The sequence below is a fragment of the Pelodiscus sinensis genome, chromosome 2 (genome assembly GCF_052426305.1).
Source record: "Pelodiscus sinensis isolate ZL-2025 chromosome 2, ASM5242630v1, whole genome shotgun sequence".
Classification (NCBI taxonomy): domain Eukaryota; kingdom Metazoa; phylum Chordata; order Testudines; family Trionychidae; genus Pelodiscus; species Pelodiscus sinensis.
The window spans coordinates 102,932,610-102,954,497 of record NC_143053.1 but is presented as its reverse complement, the minus strand read 5'-3'; the positions used below and the strand labels follow the sequence as shown (position 1 = coordinate 102,954,497).

General features: G+C 43.8%; 1 protein-coding gene across 1 annotated transcript in view; it reads left to right on the top strand.

Moving 5' to 3' along the window:
- PARD6G (par-6 family cell polarity regulator gamma) overlaps nucleotides 1-21,888 on the top strand; it is a 97,909-nt gene that overhangs the window by 7,824 nt on the left and 68,197 nt on the right. The window contains exon 2 of the mRNA XM_006134004.4: nucleotides 11,553-11,775. Within this exon, the coding sequence (XP_006134066.1) occupies nucleotides 11,553-11,775 (223 nt within the window). The remainder of the gene's footprint in view (nucleotides 1-11,552; nucleotides 11,776-21,888) is intronic.

Genomic DNA, 21,888 nt, shown 5'->3' with positions numbered 1-21,888 from the left:
GGCTCTCTGCCCTTCCCAAAACTCTCCCTGAGCTATTGATCAGCTGTTTGGCAGTGTCCCTGATTAGCTCATCGAGGGTGGCATTAAATAGCTATGGCTGGTGGTTGCTGAGCACCCACTATTCTTTTTCTGAAGCTTTAGGGGGTAGCCGAGTTAGTCTATCTGCATGTTTTGTTAAGTCTATAAAGTGCTACCAGACTATTTGTTGTTTTTTCAGTTTATTCTTTTCCTGTGGGTGCTCAGCCTACACTAGATTATAATGTCCTTCTGCAGTTGAGAGGTCCTTGTAAATCCTCTTCTTATAAAGACCAAGATTTCCATTTTAAAATCAATATTCAGGTACACTACAGAAGACGTGATGCTTTAAATCTCCAGGATGTTGCCACAGATTTCATGCCGTTTCCAAATTCTTCCTGAAGTTGGATTGGATCTCTGGTAACGAGTCAAATAAAAAAAAAAACTGTCTCAAATAGTGTGATAAAACTGCGTTTAAATAAACTTCTTGTTCTGAACTTCAAAACAGAATCCAAATCAAATGTAGTACAGACTTGGAGAAAACCACAATGTCTTGCTGCCATCTTAAGACAAGATGCCAAAGCAAGATTGACTTCAGTCATTCTGGACTAGCTGTATTTTAATTATGGATTTCCACAAAATCCGGTTGCCAAGTCAAAAAAAGAACTTGGCATGTAAAGATTCATCTTTCATGTGAGCTGAAAGAGAAGTTATGTAATTGGTTCAGTCGGCTTGTTCTCTCTCCCTCTTCCCCGAAAGAAGGGGGGGGGGGGAAACGTGAGCACTTCAGAACAGGTATTCCCTTGTTGTGTATTATACAGCATCTCTGTGCCAAACAAATAGGGTAATGTCTTCATTGTTTTGTTGTAAGCATTCATTCTGATCCTGGGAAGGCTCCTTTAAGTAGTCACACGTGAAATGTCTGCATTAACCAGTCTGTTGTTAGGTTTGGTATTCTTGGCACAGTCTAGGGATAGTTGAACTAAATGGAGAATGTCAATGGACAAAAGATTCTGCTTAACAAATGATAAATACACGTGTGACATGTCTTTCCCTCCATGAGACCTATGTTTGACAGATTTACTTGACCATGATAGGAGAGAGAAGAAATTGTATCTTTTCTCTTTCCACCTTCCCATTAATTTACCCACAAGGCACTATGTGGAAAACTGAGGCATTCAAGCTGTCAAACCCTTCCTACTCTGAAAGAATTGTTAAGATTCCACCTTCCTCACCTGTACAAGATCTGTGGCTGGGGGTTGGGACAGCACAGAATACAGTGATTATTGTAATTGGTCATGATTGGCTCCTGTAACTAGTGGTAGGCAGTGTGCTGTTCCAGCCCAGTTGGCCCCACCCCACTGTAAGCTGGGGACACTCCAGCCCAGCTGGGCCGACCCTCCGCACAGTGTGGTGGGCCCGGCCTGGCTGGAGCAGCCCCCTCTGCCCATGGTGGGCCCAGCCTGGCTGGAGCAGCCCCCTGCCCACAGGATTACATTTAAGCAGTTAACTGATTAAAAGGGATTTTACATCCCTACCTGGAAGCTGGCTACATCATGCACAGATGAATTGTCCATGCAGCAGCGTTTATTACACCACAGAAACCCCTGGGCTCTGTAACACTATTCTCTGGGAGCACTTGGGAGCCAGTGCCTGCAAGTAATGCACATGAGGCAATCTGCTCTGGGTGGCCCTGTCCCAGGATGCATGATGGAGTGCCTGTCCTATTGTAAACAGTTTGTCTAAACAGGGTCCTGACTGCCCTGGAAATTACATACTGAAAATCTGGTTGTCGCAAGATGGCCATGTGCCAGCCTGTTTCTGATGTGGTTACAATGTTAAATACAGTTTCTGCAAATGTTGCCAGATGACTATTGGCTAGAACAGTGGTTCTCAATCTGAGGTATAGGTACCCTTGGGTACATCCAGGGGGTATGTCCACTCATATAGGTATTTGCCGGGTTGTACAACAGGTTACAAAAAGAGCACTAGCAAAATCAGTACAAACTGCAATCTCATATACACAATAACTTGTTTATCCTGATCTTTATTTTAGATCTGAGTTTTCTCAGTGGGGGGGGGTTGTGATTTATTTTATAATAATGAGTAAGGAAGCAATTTTTCAGTTCACTGTGGCACTTCTGTGTGTCTGATTTTTGTAAGCGAGTAGTTTAAGTGAGGCAAAAATTGGGGAAGGGGATGCAAGACAAATCGGGTCTTCTGAGTGCAGAACAACAGTCTGGAAAGTTTGAGAACCACTGGTCTAGAAGTCTAAACCTACTAGGATCTATCTAGGGCCCAATCTGGTAACCTTTTGTACATGACTCCCTCGTGCATCACTGTCACAAACCTCTTTATTGAGGACACTCAGCAGAGGGACCCTTTAAGAAGGCTCCTGAAAACTAATACTGAGAACTTGCTTACAGCTTAAACAGAATTGAATTTCTGTAATCTTCAGTTAAAGCTGCTACTGAAACTGGTGGACAATTTGCCTGACAGTGACTTCAGTGGTGGTGTAGCCAGGGTACTAGACAGACAAGGTGGTAAGGTTATATTTTCTATTGAGTCAACTTCTTTTGGTGACAGACAAGCTTTCAAGCTACACAGGGCTCTCCTTCAGCATAGGCCCCCACCCCAAAATAATTTGTTTCCTGCACACAGTTAACACTCAGTGGTCCTTGTAATTCCTCTTTTACAGACTTGCCCTTTCTGTCTGTCTAACCTGTGGTTAAAAAAACACAATGTAAATTCTGCCCTAGGAATTAAGGACAAAAAGGACCTTCCATGCTCCCTGCTAATGTTCTGTGTCTTTTTTTTTTATTTGTGTGGAATAAATTGTTATATGCACGGAGATGTGCAGTTGTGCACCATTGGTAGAAGCACATAATGCTGGTTGTGGGCACTCATCTAATCAGCTGCGCAGCATATGAATCTCTCCTGGGTGGCCACTCAAGTGCTCAAGCATACATGGAATTGTGCTCCCTACCACTGACTGAATGCAATATAGGGTTAAACCTGATTCCAGTATAATTTTTTCAGACTCACTCACAGACTCAAGGGAAGGCAGGTGTGGCACTTAAATCCCACAGCCATCCTGCCTGAGGGCATCTCTCCTGTTTCCACCCTGCACAGTTGTTCTCAATTACCAGTCAGGTTTGGTCAGATGTGAGCCTCAAATGACTGGCAGTTGTTTGTGCTATAAACATTGAATTAAAAAGGGAAGGCTGTGGTGCAGTATAAGAGAGGGTTTAATTGAATTTGTAATCAGTTAAGGTGTGTTTTCATGGCCAGCTTAACTCAGGCTCTTGCCTGGGTTTTAGCACAAATCTCCCTACCATTCACATAGAAAAACCTCTTGTCCAGGTTTGAAGATGCTTTAAGTTGAGCTAGCTGAGAGAGTTGGGGGACTGGAATGGATTACAATCCAAGCTTCACTTTGGGTTGGGTCAGTTCCCACACAGTTAGCAGTGAAGTTGCAGACTCTTCCAGTGCCTTCCCACAATTCCCCTCTCTCCTAAGAACAGACAAGTTCCCTCAATTGATTGGGAAAGAATCCTAGAATGTCTCAGCGCAAAGAACCGTGGACTATGCACCCAGATTCACCTGCAGAACTAATGACACAGCATCAAGGGAAGGGTTTTGCAGTGGCAACCTTCATGCCTGGGCTAAGCTAATTCCAGTGTTCAGACCTGGGTTAGCTGTGCTGAGAAGACACATTTCCCCACTGGCATGGCTGGCTGTAAAGATTGCTTCTACCCACACTAGGGCTGTAACAAGTAGTCGGGTACTTGACTACTTGCTTCCCTTCCTCTTGCTGCCTCTATATCAGAGGCAGCAAAGAGAGAACAGGTGCTGGGGGGAGCTGACTGAAAAGCCAGTTCCCATAGCACTCTTTCCATGGGTGCTGCCTGCTCCTCCCCCTCCCTGCACACTGCGGCTGGCTGCATACAGGGGCTGCTGCTGGAGTAGCCTCTGCCTGTGGCTAGCCCAGGATGCTGTGACTACACAATTAGCCAATCTCCTCCTCTACCCCGTTAATATTCCTAATCCCCACACTGTGTTGTTCCATCTCTTGTTAGTAAATGTCACCTGTGTTGCTCCTGCTTGTGGCCTAAGGTACTTTGGTAGTCTTCCTGTGGTTAGTTTGGTGCGCTGGCTTTTTGTTTTCAGCATTGGTGTGACAAAAGACTACCCATGCATGTGTGAGCTGTCTGTGTAGCAGGATTTCTGGAGGTATTGCTTCTTGCACCAGGTTGTATGTGTCTCTAGGCTGCTCTGTTCCGTGCTGAAGTAGTAGGGCACAGCTGTTAAGCCCAGTGCGCCTGTTTGTTTCAGTGTTTTCTGTGGGAGGGATAGCTCAGTGGTTTGAGCATTGGCCTGCTTAACCCAGGGTTGTGAGTTCAATCCTTGAGAAGGCCATTTAGGGATCTGGGGAAAAAATCTGTCAGGGATGGTACTTGGTCCTGCTGTGAAGGCAGGGGATTGGACTGGATGATCCAAGGCTCCTTCTAGTTTTAGGAGATAGGCATCTCCATTCATTTCAGTTCAGCCACATGAGAGACAGAGGTGCTGCTATGAGAACACAACTCAGATGATATTTGTCAATTGGTTACAGAAGCTAAGTTGAACTTTAGTGTGAATAGGGCCTACCATCCACCTTTAATGCAACAAACAGAACTGTTAGCAAAATTCAAGGCTTTCATTTAGCAAAATTCAAGGCTTTCATTTAGTCTATTGCTAATTATTATTATTGGGCCTAAAAGTCAGTCATGGATCAGAGCTCTGTTGTGCTAGACACTGTATACACACAACAGAAATACAGTGGATGCTTAAAAGCTGGCTCCTGGTGAGCCACCTGATGCCCCATGTTAACTGCTGAAATTTTCAGCAGTTACACATTTAATTAAGTAAATGCATTTTAACATCCCTGCTGTGCACTAATCCATGCTGCATCCCAAAGTATAAGCTACGAGTGGACTGCTTGAGCTAAAGAATTAGTTCTACCTTAGCATGGCAGGTGACCGTTAGCAATGAAGCAGCCTTTTACAAATTCATAGCAAGGAACATAGTTTAAAAAAATAACCCTTTCCCCTGGTTATCGACTATTCAACTAGCCAATGGAAAATCCATCGACTAGTTGATTCAACTAAATTTAACATCTCTAATCTACGGGCTGGTTCATTACTGTTGGTAAAGTGAAGTTCCGCAGATTTAAAACTGAACTCAGGATTAATTTCTGATATATGCGCAAGAGTGGGACTTTCAAGAATGCTCGGTGATGGCCAGATTCTGCTCCCATTAAGGTCAATGGGAGCAGACGCCTACTGAAGTCCACAATAAAACTCCTGTTGACTTCAATGGAACAGAATTAGGCCATCACACTAAGCAATAGCTTGTTGTCTGTGCAGCATTAACTGAAGCACAGGTGGTTTTTCTTTCTGTATCTGAGATGCTGCTTCCTGAGAAGTAGGTGGCTAATGTAATTTATGTTTATTGCTAAATGTTGGTCTTTGAAGAGGTTTCAGGGGGTAGCCGAGTTAGTCTGTGCAGGATAAACTTAAAAAAACAACAAATGGTCTGGTAGCACTTTATAGACTAACAAAACATGTAGATGATATCATGGAACTACGATCATCTGAAGAAGTGGGCTGTGCCCACGAAAGCTCATGATACCGCCTACATGTTTTGTTAGTCTATAAAGTGCTACCAGACCATTTGTTGTTTTTGAAGAGGTTGTAAGTCTCATCCTAGAGAATTGTCCAATCTTACAGCTAGCAAAAGTCAGGCAGGGAAAGACTTGGTTTCATTTTTTTCACTCGCCCATAAAAGTTTGAATTGGACATTTTAAACTAATATATGTGTGTGTTGGGTGGGGGGAGGTTAATTCTGTAGCATATGGTGCTTATAGTGAGAAATAGCTTATGATTGGGTAAAGTAGCTGTGAGTCAAACACAGCTTTCATTGCTCTGTCCATAAACTGCACACACATGTTTAGAGCTCTTGGCCTTTTCCTCTTTGGTGGTTATTTTATTGTTCTTGGCATTCCCGTATTATGGAAATGAACCAGAGTTCCTGTGTAGTTTGGGTACTTTTTGCTGTTTGTAATTGCAAATAGACGAATGGCTGGCTGACATTTAGAAGGGTCTTAGGACAGGACACATTGTTTGAAAAGCAAACATTTGCAAATTTTTCTGTTTTGTTAGTCATTGGTAGCCCTGTCAGACTAAATTATCTTTAATCCCCTTTGTTCCTCCTCCCACTTCAACTTCTGCAATATCAGTTGGAATATTTACATTAGGTAAGTAGGTCAAAGTAGATTACTGTAATTCATTGTTCAATAAACTAACAATTCTAATAAGTAATTAGTTTTCTCTAACAAAGGATTGTTCTGGTGGTGGAGTTTCTTTTCTAGTTTCTTTGTTTGATGTGCTAACTATAAGATGTGTTTTTATCTTAGAAAAGCGCATAGTTTGAGGTAACAATCTTTAAAGGCAGTTAGAATTTGAGCTCCTGGAAGATATCTTTCCCCAGGCTTCTGGAAAAAGTCTTCACGTTTGAATACAATGAAGTATTCAGTCTCCAAGTTATGCAGTGCTGTGAAATCTATTATTATGGTGATACTGTTTATCAGTTTCATTAGGGAGAATAAATAGTCTATCATTTGCAGAAGCTTTTTTTTCTCTGAAAGGAACCAATTAGCAATAGTGCTGCAATCTCTGTATAGTTTAGTATAATGCCACCAACCTTTAAAAACAAAACAAAAAAAATGTAATCCCCCCCCCCCTTTCATTACTTCTTAAAATCTGTGTTGTTTCTCCCAAGCAGCTTCCTTTCTCTTATTCCTTCCTTCCATGTCCCTTAGACTTACTGCTGTGTGGTTGTAGCCATGTGGATCCAGGGCATGAAAGAGAAAAGATGGGTGAGGCAGTGTCTTTTGATGGTCCAACTTCAGTTGGTGTGAGAGACCAGCTTTGGAGCTACACTGAGCTGCCTGAAGCAGAGCTCTTTGTACTTTGGAAACTTGTCTCTTTGATCAACAGAAGTTGGTCCAATAAAAATATTACCTCACCCAGCTTGTTTCTCACATGCTTATGTCTGTAGTTCTGTCACTACCTCATGTGAGTAATCTTATTGACTTCAGTGGGACCCAGTCACCTTATGGCCCTTGATTCTGCATTTATGTCCTTGATAGTTGACATTTCTGTCTGCTTGATGTTCCATTGGACTCAGTGGAACGCTCTGTGCACATAAAGATCTACATACTTGGATTAGCTGGTAGGATTGTGACCTTAGATTGCAATCTGTTCAGGGTAGGAAATGCATGTTTATGTTTAGCACCATCAATTCACATGATGGATAAATTGGCATTTAATCAACATTATGTACTACTATGTTGCTATTTTTAGATTAAAATAATCCTGAAGTTGGGAAATAGAGGGTGTGGCCAACTCTAACTGCAATCTGAAAATGTTTAGTCTTGGATCTTGTCACTTGGGTTTAACGAGCCAGTACTCAGTTACATGCCACCAGTTTAAGTGGAATAGCTCTCTAAATCTAGAGGGAAAGAATTTGCAGTCCAATTTTTTACACTTAAAACACTGCTATGTACTCATTTGTGTTAACCTGCATTTTAAACTATGTCAGTGGAAGTAATATCACATAAACTAGGAAAGTTTGAAGAGCAGTTTTGACTCCATTGAAATTGGGTCTACTTTGTTCTGGGTGGGTAGTCTGAATTGAAATCTAAACTAGATCCAGTTGTTTATATTATAAACAAGCTGCTTTATTGTATTTGGACTAAATAAGCATTTAAATTAGCATCATCACTGTGATCAAAGGGCAGGATTTTTCAAAAGCGCTGCTTTTACATAATTTAGGAGCATGATCCCAACCAAAATTAAAAATTTCCTGTTTTAAGATGAACAATAACACTTCATACCTGCATTCATATTATCATTGGGCTGTGTTAGCAATAGATCAAAGAGGTTTGGGGTGGAGTGACTTCCACAGAGTAAGTCTTAACCAGGAACTTTATTTAATTAAAAAGACTTATTAGATTTTGAAGAACAAATTGTGTGGTTGGGGAGGACCCTTAAATGGCTGGCTCTTTTTTGAGCCTGCACTGATGACTATGATTGAATCTGGTTTATGATAATACACCAGGTTGAACTCTGTACTCTGGCACCCTGGGCACCTAACTGGTGCCAAACCAGATAATTTGCAGAACCACAGGTAGTCAATATAGTCTAGCAGCATTACCCACACTTCCACTGCTTACTGGGGTCTTAGAAGACATGTAGGGGCAAATTAGAGCTAAATAAGAGCACAGAACACTGAGCTCCAGGTCTGGTGGCTGTAAACGAATTTTATGGTAGTATGGGAAACTTTGCCACACACATGACAAGTGGATATCTGGCTAACTAATATCATGCCAGACCATGGATATTGCTGGACTAGAGAGGTTCAACCTGTAGTCAAAAAGAAGCTTGACTGAAAAACCTTGACCTATTTAAGATGGGCCTGAGTTTGAGTACAGATTAAAACTTTCCCCAAAGTTCAGGATTGAGGCTCTCTTGAATACCTACAGAACTGACATGGGCAGATGCTTTTTTTTATAGTGTCTGTTTACCATATTCCTAAAGTCTGGAGCTACACTTTCACTTTTTTTGAAACTGATATATAGTTGAACTGTGCCATTTTGGTAAAGCCAAAATGTTTGAAGGAGATATGTCGATTTCAGTAACGTTTTGGAAGGCAGTAGGAAGGAAGGGCTCTTATGCCTTCTCTCGTGTCGTGTATTGAATAGGGCACTGGCCTGGGATATTAGGCGATCAGGCTCACTCCCTGTTCCACTTATGCAAAAACATTAAAAAAGCTTCATGTTCATTCCAGTGTGGAACAGAAGCAGAACAAAGCACTGTGGTATTGTAAACATAGCCTAAGTTGACTTAATGGATGCAGCTCCAGTTAGGTGAATAACATAGCAGGAGTCGATGTATCTTAGGTTGAGTTACTACAGGGTCTATACCATAGGGAGTTGATGGGAGAGTTTCTTACCTTACTCTTCTTGCTGGGAGTACAGTACAGAGGTCAACTGGAGAGCGATCTGTGCTCGATTTGGCGGGTCTTCACTAGGCATGCTAAATTGACTGCCAGTGGATCAATCTCAGAGCGTCGATCCTGGCTTCCGGATAGATGTGGCCTTAAACTTCAGAAGTTGCTGTGAAATGGAATTGTCCTCTGGTCAGCTTTACTGATCAACCTACATTACAAAAAAGGAGCTAGTTTTGGTGGGCCTAGCGGACAATGGGAGGGAAGATGAGGGTCAATCCCTAGGGCAGTGGTCCTCAACCTTTTGGGGCTGCTGGACACCCGGGGGTGGGGCCATTCACGCACTGGGCACCCAGGGGCAGGGCCGCACACACGCCCAGGGTGGAGCCACCCATACGCCGCGTGCCCAGTGCCGGCACCACCCATGCACTGCACTCCCAGGGCCGGCGCCCTTCCTGTGCCCCACGCCCAGGGGTGGGGCTGCCCATACGTCACGGGCCCGGGGCCAGAACAGCCCATGCTCTGCATGCCCAGGAGGCGGCAGTGCCCATGCGCCACGCGTCTGGGGCTGGCGCCGCTCCTGTGCTGCGTGCCCAGGGGCGGGGACGCCTATATACTGCATGCCCAGGGGCCGGCACCGCTCACATGCCACGCACCCGGGGATGGGGCCAGCCCAGATCACTTGGCGGGCGCACAGAAATGGCCCGGTGGGCGCTATGGCGCCCATGGGCACCGCATTGGGGACCACTGCCCTAGGGCTCTGTCAGACATTTCTTGTGCTGGCAGAGAAGGGATGAATCTGCAACTGTGGCTGAAGTGATCATTTTTGCTTACAGCTTAAGCATAGGTTGTCTTCTGCACTCGGCCATCCATTTGGCCTCTCTCTAAGCATTGAATGCAATAGCACTCTGCTGATATCTAAATCCTTTGTGAAAAGGCCAATAGAATTTGAATAGCGATGGAATCTATGAAGTGCTTCAGAAATTACTCTTAAATAAAACACAAAACCCTTTCCCTTGCCCTCTCCCCGTAAAACATAGTGGAAAATGTCAGATATTCTCAATTTAATTCTAGAGGGTGCTTCCATAAGGGATAGAGACTGTTAGCTTTCATATATGGAGTGAGATTCTGTGCTGCACCTCTAAAGGTGGTAGCCCTGAACTTGCAGGGGAAAGGAGGGTAAAGTTGCTTAAGTCAATGGCTCCCAATGTATCTTCGTTCTGTAGGACTGCATAAGTTACAGCAGCCTGTAACTAGCTGCCCAGGGGCAGTAAAACTGATTGAAATATCTTGATGGTGTGACCACGCTCTTCCTGCCGCATGACATCTCTACGCCACAGCTCAGGCAGGGTCCTCTGAAGGCAGTCTCGAGTTCAAGCTGCAAGGAGTTGTTGCCTGCTGCCTCTTTTAAAACTCCTACATGCCACTTTGGCCCCTTTATACAACATGCAAGGACAAGAGTAAGAACCCTACTCAGACTTTTGTGAACTATGTAACAAGTTCATAGTTAAGTTAAAGTATATTGGATGTCCAGGTTTTGCAAATGGTGAAACCAGTTTCACTTTTATTAAGAATATGAAAGAGGGTCTGATTAAACAATGTCTTCATTTCTGATGCTGCTGGGAAGTATTTATTTGTGTAAGTATTATATGCATTGGTATTTAGGAAACAAGTGTGGAAAAATCTCTGTTGGGGGCGGGGTCTGAAGTCTTATAACAGCTGTTCTTTATATCATAATTTTGAGTTGTACTTAAATTAACACTATTCCTTCAACTGCTACTGAAAACATGTGAAATTTCATCCCACAAAAATTGTAGCTCTTTAGCCAGACATAAATCAGTCTAATGGAGTGTAGAATTCAAAAAACCTGTAACAACTCTCTTAGAATCTGAAGAACTTTCCTCCTGGGACTCAAATACCAAGTCACTTTAGAGCATGCAAACATGGATGTTGTCCATTTTTAATGGAAGATTGCACTCTGCACATCGCACTGCCCTGAATGTCTCATGTGGCATTTTTAAGTTCATTGTGATATTGATGGGGAAATGTCAAGGATTTTTTTTAAATGACTTAAAACAGCTATTTTTGAAATTGGGTGTGAAGACTGTTTCTCTTCTTGGGTTTAAGAAAAGTAATTTTAGGGACACCAGAAATGCTGATTTTGAACAGTTGAATGTTCTAGTCTAGTGGAATCCTGCTTTATTAGTTCTAGCTCAAATGTACCATTTAATCAATTTTTTTAAACGGACTCTTGTAAGCTAGCATTGATTAATACTATGGATAACATTTTTACGAAGTAGCCTGTTATTACCCTAATACAAACCTTGTTGGAAGAGTGTAATCTGGGCATGGGAGAGTTGGAAGGGCACATCCCAGCCACATTCAGTGTAGGGGAGAGTAAAGCAGCAAACGCTCTATTAAAATGCACAACCTGATTATTTAACTGTTGCATTGTCCACTCACATCCTTTCTGTTTCTGGTTGCAGTTTGGGGCAGAATTCCGAAGATTCTCTCTGGACCGTTACAAGCCAGGAAAGTTTGAAGACTTCTACAAGCTCATTCTTCACATCCACCACATCTCCAGCATGGAGGTGATGATTGGATATGCTGATGTTCATGGGGACCTTCTTCCTATTAATAATGATGATAACTTCCTCAAGGCTGTTTCAAGTGCAAACCCACTGCTCAGGGTTTTTATACAGCGGCAAGGTAAAATCTTCTGATTTCCTAAATCTTCCGAGCCTTGGGTTGTCCAGTCCTTTGTTCATGCTAGTAATCTTATTGCAGTAGTGCCCAGTGGCCCCGGAGGGTTGGGAGTTGCACATATATAGAGAAGCGATGATCCATATGCTAGAGGTTCTTGTGAGCTCAAAGATCTAAAAACAGACTAAGACAGGGGATGGAGCTATAATACACTCACCAAGGGTGTGACTCTGCCCTACTAGGTGATATAAAAGGATCAGAGTAGTGTACAAGGACTCAAGATGACTTCCCCTGGCACCCAATGGTGAAAATGGCCATAAGGCTGCCTCCCCTTCAAAAGCCGTGCGCTGGTGGAAGGCCAGAGTTGAGAGGAGCATGCTGGTGGAGAAGCACTGTAGCCCATAGGGCAGTCTGAGGAGATGTCTGTATCCTGGGCAGGCTTGGGGGGGTCTGTCTGGATTTTGGCAGCCTCTGCGAAGTCACCCCAGCAGGTTCTGTAGCTCCCAGAACAGCACAGGAATGGGGAAGGTACAAAGATGGTTTAGAAGTCCCCTTGGTCGTCTGTCTCCCGGGCTGTGCGTTCAGTATTCCACCGTGCAACATGCTACTTGAGTCGCTGTCCTTTTGATTTGAAAGGAAATCCAAACATTGTACTATGCACGGCCCGTGGGGCAGAACAGTCAGTGGCCCCAAGAGGGCTGCCACCTGTCTAACCACGCAAATCCAAAGAGTTTTGCCTCACCTCTTCCCTGAGACCAGACCCCTGTCCCGCCTCTTCCCCAACCCCCACCCCCCCTTTCCCTCCATCGCTCACTCTCCACCACCCTTAATCACTTTCACCAGGCTGGGGAAAGGGTGCAGGCTGTGGTGGGAAGCCAGTGAGTTGGCATTTACCTTGAGTGGCTCCCAAAAGCAACTGGCACATCTCTCTGCACCAGATCTTAGCTGGGAGGGGGCCAAGTGTCTCCATGTGCTGCCTCCTGCAGGCACCGCTCCTGCAGTTCCCTCTGACTGTGATTCCTGGCCAATGGGAGCTACAGAGTCAGGGCAGGGGCAGCACATGGAAACCATCTGCCAGCCAGCTGTGTTGGTTGCTTTCAGGAGCTGCTTCCTTAGTCCTGCTGTAGTGACTGGGGGAGCTCTGGGCTAAGGATGTTAAGAGACAGGTAATTAGCTAATCGTACAGTTGGTACAGTTTGTATCGACAACATGATTAGTCGATAAGGGAAGGCACTCAGTCCTGGCTTGCAATGGGTCCAGAAGCTACCCCCACCGTGGCTCTGCAGTTTAAGTGTAATAGGAGCCAGGCACACAGGCAGCTCCTGTCCACGGCAGCTGGGGCTGGCCATTGACAGAGGCTGGTCTGTGGGGTGTAGAGCAGCCTCTGCTTGTAGTGAGGAGCAAAGGGTGCTTTGTGGCATCCTCCCCCAATAGAGGCAGCAGCTCGGGGGTGGAGGGAGAGGCAGCACCATGGAGACAGTGCTGAGGGGAACTGGCTTTTGAGCCATCTTCTGCTTCCCTCCCCCTTCTGCTTCTGTGTTTGGGGAGGGGAGAATGCGAGTAGTTGTACAGTCAACTACTCAACTGCTTGCTTACAGCCTTACTCTGGGCAATTGCCCCCTTCCTCGTTCTCCCCAGCAGGCCTGACCATGCCTAGTTCTTCATCTTCATATGACTTCAAGCTTTTGCCAACAGTTTCATACCCTTATTGAACAGAGACTTGTGTATATCGGTCCACTTTGGAAAGATTGAGTTCTGACATGGTGACTAAAGGAATGCTTAGCTATGTAGGCATGGCTTTCCGGGCAGATGGCTGCATGAAGGTGATTCGTTTAGTCTTTAGGTGTGGGGCTTGTTCTAAAGCTAGTTGCAGAGATACGTAAACATCAGGGTGATGTCAAGGTTATTCTTAATGGTTGTCATATGTCTGAGTAAGAGGAGTCTAATGTGGTGCAGCACTTCGTTCATCCAAGTCTTTTGATGGGGAGATGAATATTTAAAAAATACTGATTTTGTTTTCCGTGAAAACACTGAACACTTGAATAAGTGAAATCAAAGGCAATCTTTAAAGATTAATTTTACTGGTACCTCGAGCACTATGACTTCAACTTCTCTACTTCAGGTTTACATCTGGCCTTAGGTGTTGTGAGGTGCAGCACGTGACTTCATTGTTTGCTCAAACTTGGCAATTTAATATCATTGCCACCTTCCCCTCACCCCCATATTTTAAGGTCAGGAATTAGTGTAAAGCATAGGGTTGGAAGTCAACTCTCCTATGACTTGTTGCTCTGTGACTTCTGGCCACTGGGCTGGATTCTTCACTGCCTAGAATCTTGTGTATTCACATACATCTGTGGGAGGGAGTATAAATAAATACACTAGAAACGAGGCAGTGGCAGGCCCAAAGAGGTTCCTTCCATTCATACCATTATAAAATGGGGGGAGTGAAGGGAGGACAGAAGAGTGGGAGATTTTTCTGCTTGTTGCCTCCCCTCCCTCATCTCTGTAAATGAGCTGGACAGTAGATCTGTTGCATCTTCCTTCTACAATGCACATTTGGTTCCCAGTGTGTTAGTTTTGTGCAGTCATGTGAACACGCCTGGTGGACCAAGTCATAAGAAACCAAGTTTATTCGCACATCTCTGGATGAGTTCTGTTCAAAGAGCAGGAAAACTTGCTTAGCTGAGATGTGCTGCTGAAAACACTGTGTCTAACTGGGCTTGGATGTTGCGTCACTATAATTGTAGGGCATTGCTGTTCCAGTCATTGATTAATCAAAAAAAGTAGTCCAGTGCGGGGGGAGGAATGCCTCAACTTCTCTTTGGTGTAAAAAGCAAAGTCTCTGGCTGTGCTAATCTCTTAGGCTTTGTCTACGTTATGCAGCTTTTAGCGACACAGCCATGTCGACGTAGCTATGGTGTTGTCAGGCCGTGTAACCATTGTTTTGTCACCTGTTTTGCAGACAAAATATTTCCGTACCCAATGAGTGGCGTTCACATTGTCAGAAGTAGAACACACCTACCAACAATGTGCTGATCATTCTGGCACTTGTTGCACTGAAACTTTAGTCTTTCAGGCTTGTGGGCTTATAAGTTTTATAGTTCAATTACCAGTGCAGACAAAGCTTTAGTCAATTGTCTTCTCCAAGGGGAGATGAATGGAGGCTTTTATTCAAGAGGCACCATCAATCTGAAATATAGTGGGTAAAGAATTAAAAGCAGTTTTAGTTTTCTACAGCTGCTTCTGAGTCATCTGTCAGTTTTGGTAGCTTTATAGTTGCACTTTCCTATTTAAATGTGTTTCTCTCTCCTATTGTGTGAAAGAACCACACTAACAAATGAGGAAATTGTCTGTGCTGAGGAAACAGGAAATTGACTCTGCAGGGGAAACAGTGAAACTGACTATACACTCTTAATTTTCAGGTCTGGATAAATGTTTGCATTGTGTGCATTTTCACTGAAGCTAAGGTGAGCACAGAGAACTGTGGCTTGGCCTTTTCACAAATGGGAATGTATCTATAAAGGGATTTTAACCTTAGAAGTTAGATATTTGTGGAAATGTAACTACTTGCGCTGTGCAAGCGAACGATTTCTCTTTTTTCCAAGATAGTCTTGAGAAACCCGAAACTTCAGCAGTCTCCTGAAATGTCTTTTCACTGTACCTCAGGTAACCTCTTAATGATAAAAATTTAGGCTTGGACGGGACCCTGAGAGGTCAGCTAGTCCAGCCCCCTGTGCCAAGGCAGGACCACAGATACTAGACCATGGGTTCCCAAACTGGGGTGTGTGCACCCCTGGGGGGAGTGAGAAGAAATTCCGGGGGGAGGGGGCAAGGCGACCCAGCCCCCCCCCATCAAGCTTTGCTGCACTGCTCAGTTTTGTGGTGTGGGGTTTTTTTTGGGGAGGGGGGGCGGCGTCAGCGGCATGAGGGTTTTTCAAAAATCAGAAATGGAGGGGTGATGCTGAAAAGTTTGGGAACCACTGTACTAGACCATCCCTGACAGGTCCAACCAATGATAGGGATTCCCAAATCTCCTTTGGAAGCCTATTCAAGAGCTTCATTATCAGTATGGTTAAAAAACTTTCCCTAATGTCACCTAAATCTCTTTTGCTGCAGATTAAGTCCATTACTACCTACTTCAATGGACTTGAAGAACAATTGATCACTGCTGTCTTCTTAACACATTTAATATATCTGAAGTCTGTTACCAGATCTCTTTCTGGTCCTTTTTTTCTTTAATCTCAACTATCTCTTACTATATTGTATATCCTGCATTATCCTCCGCCTGAGGTGGGACCAGATCTGCTTATATTTAGAGGAATACTTCTCTTTCATTTAAAGATCCACACTGCAGAACAACACAGAACCCTAACATCCTTCTGCTCCTTCTTCAGGGCTCCCAGCTCAGGACCCAAACTCCCTTGTAGGAGGGAAAAGAAGGGAAATTGGTGACCCACACAGCACTAGAGCAGTGGGCCAGTCCTTTTCTTCCCCTACTAACAGTGTAAGACCCAGACTTCAGTTTTTCCACATCAGGGTTCCTTCTGGCGCTGATCATTTCTCCTCCTTACTTGACTGGGTAATAGAAGCTTGTTATGTTGGGGGCCTGAGAAGAGAATATTAGTTTGAGATGGTGGGCGGCATCTGGCAACAAACTGGATTTCCTAATTCATTAGAAGCTCAGCACCATGCCTTTTCTAGCCAAGTGAGAAGTTTAATACATTATATAAAGGACACACAGCTTTTCTTTTGTTTCTCTGTTTTCCTCATTTATAATTCAGCTATCCCCATTCCCTGCCAAGTGGATGTTAATACATGTAAACAATTTAATTATCTGTGGGGGCAGCTGGACTTCATGTGTCCAGTTTCATATTTCTACTATTCTAGATTCAAGCTGTACTAGATTTTCATGAGAATTTGGTGCAAGAATAAGGCTAGATTTAAAAAAAAAAAAAGTGTTGTAATTGTTTGTCTTCTCATTCGGCTGCTGCGGCTACGTCAGCTCATTCTTTCCCACCCACTCAATTTGCTTTATTGTCCCTTTCCAAACTTCTGCTAACATAGCTCATCCCTGACCCGGGAAACAAGTGTCAGCATCTTAACAAGAAAGTTTCTTTCTAAAAAGAAACCCAATCAGCATTCTTGGCATGCCTGTAGGTCCCACTCATGGCACAGGGAGTTTGGGGTACATTAGGAATGCAGGATTGGACTCAAGATTTGAACAGTAGTGCAGAGAGGCCCTTGGGTAATGTATTCTGGCAGACCTGCCCTGTTTCTAGTTCAATAGGCTCCTGTGCATATTACCTTAAGTGTTGATACTACTATGATTTTTTTTTTGTAGTAGTCCACTACAAATCTTCTGTGGGCTAATAAAAGGGCAGGTTTTAAACTGGCAAACAGTTTTATAATATACTACTTGATCAAGTCTCTTTTGACTTACCTTCCAAAGGCCTTGGGAACAAGTCAGTAAGTGGTGTAAATCCATGTAGAGCTCTTGACTTCATGTTAGCTGTGGATCTGGTTGCAGGAGTCTCTTTAGTCAGCAATAATTGTCAAACACATCTAAAACACCGCGCATTTGGGCAAGTATTTGCTGCATAACAAAGACCATAAAACAATGCAGGGAGTTTTAACTGTTTGACATTTTATTTACTCTGCATTAATTACTCTGCTCTAGGAAGGTAAGAGATTATGTGAAAGAAGTGATCAGATGCAAGAGATTGTGTGGGTGATTTGAAAGTCCAAACATGGTAGTTTGTATTATAAACTTTTGAATACAATACAGATGAATAAAGGTGAGCCACAAAGTCAGGCAGAAACTGATTTTCGGTAGCAGTACAGAAACTTTTAAAAATGCATCAATCCCTATTCCGTTCTCAGAAATATTACTCTTCCATTTGATCGAATGTGGAAAAAAATGAATAAAACGGACATGACTTTTAAATGAGATTTTTGTCAATATGTTGTCTTCATACTCATGGTCACACAGCAACCCCAGGAAATGGCTTGGTATAATTGGCTGATATAATACGTATTCAAACTAGACCAAGCTGCATTGTTATTCTAATGGCAGCCGAGTAAAATTAGCATAGTGTAATAAACAAGAAGCTGCAGTTATGGACTGGCTCTATTATAAATCCAGTACCTCACTCTAGACTTTCCCTTTCTCCAGTGGGGCACAGGAATGGAATGGACATCTTGGCTAGGGATGTCAACATGTACCTATGTACATGGTTAACTTATGAGCCCAGGCTCAAAGTTCATGGTTACACGTAACCCCCCCCCCCACACACGTAAGTATGTAACCATTTTCAGTGGTTGCACGTTTACATAAATAAACACATTTTAACATCCCTCGTCTTGGCAGATATTTGTAGCTAGGGAGATGAAAACGCAAATGCTTCAATATACATTTACAGTTTGCTTACCCTAATAATTTACAATTAGAATCACTAAACAGGAAATGCAGTGAAAACTACCATATTGTCTACCCACTAAATATATCCTTGAAAAACCTGTGTGTGGGTGTGGGTGTGAGATTTGTTTCATCAAGGTACTATGTACATTCTGTGCATCTGGGGCCCAGTTCCTCTGTTACACTACTGGAAATCCAGGGCCAGTCAATTGACTTCAGTGGTGGCACTTTGTATTACGTGGATGTGTAACTCAGAACAGGTGTCCAGACTTCCCTACCCCCAGTGATCCATATGTAAAGTTGACATATTTACGACAGGGTGGACAGCTTTCCTATGGAGCCCTTTTGTACTACAGAAGCCCGTTAAGAAGAGTAGTGCCATGCTGATAGAGGCAGCAGGGGGGGAAAGTGACTAGTCAACTATCCAATAGTTTGCATCCTGGACCCTAGAAGGCCAATTTCTTCAAGTTAGTGACTCTAGTATGCTGAAAGAGATAATGGTTCCATTACTGTGTGAAAAATCATTTGCACGTAGTATGTGAAACCATATTAGAAACAGATTTATATTTTTTACAGAATAGGCGTATTTTTATCTACAAAGTTGGGAGATGCGTCAAGTTTCATTAATTTTTAAACCCTCTGATCTAATAGTAAACTAATCCACTAAAGATGATTTATCATTTTCCTGACTGAGTGGTTAGAGGTGCTATCCACGGTTGGTTATGGTCAGGAGCTGGACACAAAGTCCATTGACTTCAATGGACTATCTTTTGTTGACTTCATAGGCTTTTGGTTAGGGCCAAGGTTATGGGTTTGATTTAATATACAGTTCAATATTCTCCATTGTCCCATCATCAGTAAGCATTAAACTTCTGTCTGTGCATCACAACAGAAGTTATTGCATACCCTCTAATCTTGGTCATTGTATTGTGCCTGACAGCAAAGTCATGTGTTTTAAAATCATCTCGCTAGCATGATCCCTGGGTTCATAACATAAGAAAGCTAGTGGGAAATAACCCCAGCATTGACTACAATATTAGAGGTGGGGTTTTTTATTAAGGTCTTTTATGTTTTAAGCAGATAATCCCCAGCAATGATGGTTGGCTGTCAAACCCCATATATTAGACCAGTGTTTCTTAAACTGTATTTTGGGGAACACCGGTGTGCCACGAGGCATTTGGGGGTGTGCTGTGGAGAACAGAGTTCAAAATGGCTGCCTTTAAAGGGGTAGGCGACTTTTTTTCTCAATTACTTGCCCCCCAACCTTTTTGGTATTCCTCATAAAAAAAAATTGTTTGGTGTTCCTCGGTCTTAATGTTAAGAAACACTGTATTAGACAGTATAACTTTACTTTGAAACAGCAAGCGAAATTAAAATCCACATTCAGCTATGCAAAGCATTATTTAGCTTGCTGGGTGGCTAGACAGGTAGGGTATAATTGGAGTTGTTTAAGTGGAGCAAAATCTCCTGTCATGCCAGAAACCTGAATGACCCCCATCCAGTTAAAAACTCCATCAGCATCAGTAGCTTAATGGTGTTAGCAATAGAAATGGATCTGCTTCAGACCAGTGAGCACAGAGGAATGATTGAGCACTCAGGAATGATTTTCTTTGAGGGTCCTAATGGAGTAATGAAGGCCACTAGAGTCCTGCTACTGTAGCAGCAGCTGATAGGGGTTCTACTCTTGAATTGCTTCACATTGTGCTCCTGAATTGAGCTTTGTGGAGATTTCAAAAGGGTGCTTGCAAGTTGAATGGATAGGTGAGAGGTAAAGTTAACAGTGTAGAGAAGATAAATCAATTGTTTCGATCTTCGTGTTCTAATGTGAGACTAGGGAAATGGCTAATCAAATTTGAAAGGCAACAATCTTAAAACTGATACAAGAAAATTGTATTTTTCTATAGTGCATAGATGGGAGTGGGCACGATATGGCCCATGGGCTGGATTTGGCCCGCCAAGCTGTTTGATCAAGCCTGTGGCCTGCCATGGGGGAGGGGCGGGACCAAGAGACTTTGTGCACTCCCTTGCCCCCAGATCCCTATTGGCTTGGGGGCGGGGTAGCATAAGAAGGCTATTTCCTCCTGTCCCCGTTTCCCCCACCTCCCCCCCCTCCCCCCCCCTCCCCCCCCCCCCACTGCCAGGAGCACGTGGCACTTAGAGGGAACCATGGGCTGTTCAAAACACCTGGCAGTTCCTTCTAGGTGCCATGTGACTCTGGTAGAGGGCACAAGAATTCGCACACTGCCCCATCTCCAGCACCTGATTGGCCTGAGGGCGGGGGAGCATACGTGAAGTCTTTTGCCACCCAAAGAACATGTGGCCCTGAGCAGCTCAAGGAGGGAAGCCGTGTGGCTGGGGCTGATGCAGGAGGGAGCCTGCCTCAAGGGACCCTGTTGGTCTGCTGGCCAGGAGCCACCCCCAAGTGACTCCCAGCCAGAGCACCTGCCTCTCTGGCACCTTAGTCCCTGATTTCTGTACCCCGGCATCTCCCACTTCTTAACTCCCTGACCCAGGATATCTTCCCCATCTGCCCTAGATCACTACCAAAATCTTCTATACACTGCCCCAGATCACAATTCTCTCCCAGAATTCCCTCCCAACACCCCCTGCTATAACGCTCCCCCAGATCAAAATTCAGTCCCACACTCCGAGGGCTTGTCTAGACTACGGGGAAGATTCGAAAGAAGATATGCAAATTCTGTGGGGAATTTTCGAAAGTGAAAGTAGTTTAGATTCAGCTTTTTTGGCGAGCCTTCCCCCTTTGTCGAAAAGCTGCTTTTTCTCAAAAAAGAGGTTTACGCGGCTTTTCGACAAAGGGGGGGGGGGATTTGCTGAAAAAAGCTGCATCTAAACTACTTTCACTTTTAAAAGCTCTGCTTTCAAAAGTGAGATCGGAAGAAGATATGTAAATTCCCACAGAATCTTCCCCGTAGTCTAGACATAGCCCTACTTAATCCCGTGCCCAAGGTCAGAATCCCCTACTTCACCTAAACACCCTATCTTGCATCCCAGTATACTAGTTCCTAAAATCTTGGTGTGGCCCCTGATGAAAAATTATTGCCCATCCCGGCATAGATTGTAGCGTCTCATTGCCATACAGAATCACTGAGGCAAAGAGTTTAGTGGGATTAGATTGGATTTTGCCCCTCTGTGTTGTGAGAATGTCCAATGCTACAAGAGGTAGGATTTAAAAAATAAACAGGAATTAAGTCACGATTCCGCACATGAGCAAACTAGCGACATGGGAAACTTCCATGGGTTTGTTCCATAATGGATCTGTTCGCAAGACAAAGGTACTTGAATTGTTGTCTCTGATACAGGCTTGGTCTGAGACAAAAGTATTTGCTACCCAGGCCATAGGCCTCATCCATAGGGTAGTTCTTATGTTTATAAGGACATACATAAGTGGATAATAGAGCACTGGAATTGCATACTAGCCAGAGCACTGAGACAAGCTCTCATAGGTAAGCTATAGGGTGAGCGGTAGGTCTGTTGTAGGGTTCACCTCTCCCTTCCCCCATCTTTAGCTCTTTCCTATTCCTTCCTCAATGAAAATGATTCTTTCGAGGATCTAACACTGTTCCCATCATTGTAGATGAGTGTTTTCCAACCTTTTCTGTGCTGGTGACCTCTCTTTGGATTTAAAGAAAATTATTCCAACCCCCCCCCCCCTCCAAAAAAAAAACTAAGCCTGAGCACCACTG